Below are 2,649 nucleotides of genomic sequence, written 5' to 3'. Positions count from 1 at the left end.
GACATTTATCCCTCATTCACACGTGGATCATCTTTTACTTCATTCACCCCGACAGGTCACACATAGGAGCTGAAAGCCAACCGTGTTTCAGATACTGCACTCGGACTGTGGAGTCTGAGCGCCTGCAATCAAAATCTGGCTCCACCAATCCTTTGTGAGTGAGCCTCGAAAAACTATTTAATGTCTTTAAGCCTTGATTTCTTCATCTGTAATATACAAGGAACAGTAACAGTACCTAAGCACAGGGATGTTGTAATGGGGTAGTGCACAGAAAGAACTCCAAATAGTATCTGCAATTAAAAGTTCTTACCAGTTGTATTAGTTATTCTATTACTATTAGCCACTGACATTATTAAACATTGGGAATGCTATTAATAAGACACAATCTTTGCCTTCCTGGGGAACTGGAAGAAAGATAGGTAAGAATTTATAATGTGAGGTATGAGTTGGTTATAGGAAATGCAGAAGAGGAAGCCCCAAATCAGACTCCTGGGGTGGTAGAGGGAGGGTGTCAGGAAGACTTCCTGCGGGGGAGATGGGGGGATGCTTGAGCCTGGGCACTGGGAAGTAGGGAAGCAAGAGGAAGACATTTCCAAACAAGGCCAGCACATGGAGGCAGCACGGAGGGGAGGGGGAGAGGTCTGCATCAAAGAACTAAGGGGACTTGGCCTGCCTGGCCTCCAGGAGGGCAGGAAACAATCCTCAAGGGCTTTGAGGGTGATGCTGAGATGTTTGGCCTTTACCCACTGTGGTTCTTAAGCAGGGAGTGACCTGGTTGAATTGGCACTTCCGAAAAATCCCTAGTGACCCATTTGGAGAAAGGATGGGTGGGAAACTGGTTAAGAGTTGTTGCCCAAGCAAGCAGGGGCTTCAGTGGAAGCAGGGCCAAGGGGCACAGAGAGGAGGAGGTGGTTTTAGGAAGATAATTCCGAGTTGGGCTGGACTGTTGGGCCAAAGTCCAGGAAGATGGAGAAGGATGAGGTGGCACCCAGACTTTCTAGGTATGATGAGTGGACGTGTCCTTACTCACCAAGACAAGAGCAGAGATTTGGGAAGAGGAGCAGGTATTTTGAGATGGGAGGAGAGGGGAGGAGTCCCATTTGGGCACACAGGGTGTGAGGTGTCTAAGGTCCGCCCAGTGGAGCTGCCATCAGGGTGTGCCTGCAATACACAGTTCTGGGGGGTCACTGGTGTCACACAGGAGCAAGTGAAGTGAGAAGAGATCCCCAGACAAATCCCTGGGAGTCACCAGCACAAGGACAAAGAGCCTGTGCAGGGGACTGAGAAGAAGAGGGCAGAGTGGACAGGGAGGTAGGAGGGGAACTAAGAGAGAAGTCACTTGAGCCCAGAGCGGTGGTCAGTGCTCACAGGTCTACAAACAGCGCCTCGAAAGAGCAGGAAAGGGTGTCTGATGCCTGGTGTTGCAGAGTCCTGGGGACAGAGGGCAGACTGTGGGGCCTGAGAACGGGAGGGGGGCCAAACAGTAGACAAGGGGCTTGGCCAAGAAATGCAGTTGAGAGAAAAGGGCAGGAGCTTAAGGGGACACAGGGTTGAGGCTTGGAGGTGGGCACAGTGTGTTAAAATGGTGAACTGTAACTGAGCACATATACCCTAAAAGAGCCGAGTGGGGACAGAGAGAGTGGAAAATTACAGGTGGGAGGACTGTAAATAAGCTGGTAAATAAGATTCCAGAGAAGGAAGGACCCAGAAAGCAGAGGCATGCAGGGAGAAGTGCCTCAGCAGGGAAAGGTGTGGGGGTCCCTCCCCCTCCTTATGCAGAGCCCTTCTCCCTCCCTCCCTCTCTCTTCTCCCATCTGTGCTTTTCTCCCTACAAGTACACTCCAAGAGCTTGTATTTTTTTATTTTTTAACAGGATCATTAGGATCAAGGTCTTTGCTCACTGGCATTCCCACCCTCTCACCTACAGGTGTTTCCAAAACTCCCATGGCAATCTTCCCAATTTTCCTTCCTCTTCTGTTTTTGAAATTCACTTCAGACCTGGCAGGTCTCACCCAAGGCAATGCCACTGCCAAAATTAAATATAAGAAAATCATAGAAAAGTTCTTCCAGACAGAGTGGGTTCTGTTTGCATTTCATGTTCATGAAGTGACTCTTCAGAATAAAGGAGAGCTCAGGTGCCCAGCAGGGCTCTAGGTTCCCTGTGGCTGCTTGTTTTGTGCAGTAGTCTGGGACCCTGATGCTCTTTCCTATAGAAGTGCAGCTCCCCATCTCCCTGGAGACCCTGTCAGCTTGCCTGTCCCTCCTAGCACAGCACAGCACCTGCTGGGGAATGCCCTGTTGCTCAAGAGCTATGCAAGGCCCACATGGCACAAGGCTGTGACAGTTCGTTGGCCTCCACACCTCCTCTCAGCCAAGCAACACTGCCAAGAAAAACCCAAGGGCAAGTGAGAAAACCAGTTGTGATCTGCCCAGTAAGCAGGTGGCAGGCAGCAGTCTGTCCCGCCTTCAGTGTCTCCTGGAGTCTCGGGATGGACGGGGAAGCAGCCACTCTGGCACCGGTTTCCTGAAGGTCCAGTCCATCCAGCTGTTGTGTGGGGAGCAGCCCAGAACCTGAAGGCAGCCACCATGGCCCAAGGTAGGGAAGGCCCATGGGGCTGCCGAGTGCAGGACGAGGAGGACAGAGAGAGA

At 51.2% G+C, this 2,649-nt stretch overlaps 1 protein-coding gene across 2 annotated transcripts in view; it reads left to right on the top strand.

Moving 5' to 3' along the window:
• The first annotated feature begins 2,584 nt into the window (after positions 1 to 2,584).
• Positions 2,585 to 2,649, top strand: part of TGM5 (transglutaminase 5) — a 32,140-nt gene continuing 32,075 nt past the window's right edge. For both annotated transcript variants that reach the window (XM_003791764.2, XM_003791763.2), the window contains exon 1: positions 2,585 to 2,596. In XM_003791764.2, the coding sequence (XP_003791812.1) occupies positions 2,587 to 2,596 (10 nt within the window). In that variant the 5' untranslated portion in view covers positions 2,585 to 2,586. The remainder of the gene's footprint in view (positions 2,597 to 2,649) is intronic.

Source organism: Otolemur garnettii, unplaced genomic scaffold, assembly GCF_000181295.1.
Source record: "Otolemur garnettii isolate 467f Iridium unplaced genomic scaffold, OtoGar3 scaffold00050, whole genome shotgun sequence".
NCBI classification, from domain to species: Eukaryota; Metazoa; Chordata; class Mammalia; order Primates; family Galagidae; genus Otolemur; species Otolemur garnettii.
Note: the sequence above shows the minus strand (reverse complement) of the source record. Positions and strands in the feature narration are given on the sequence as shown.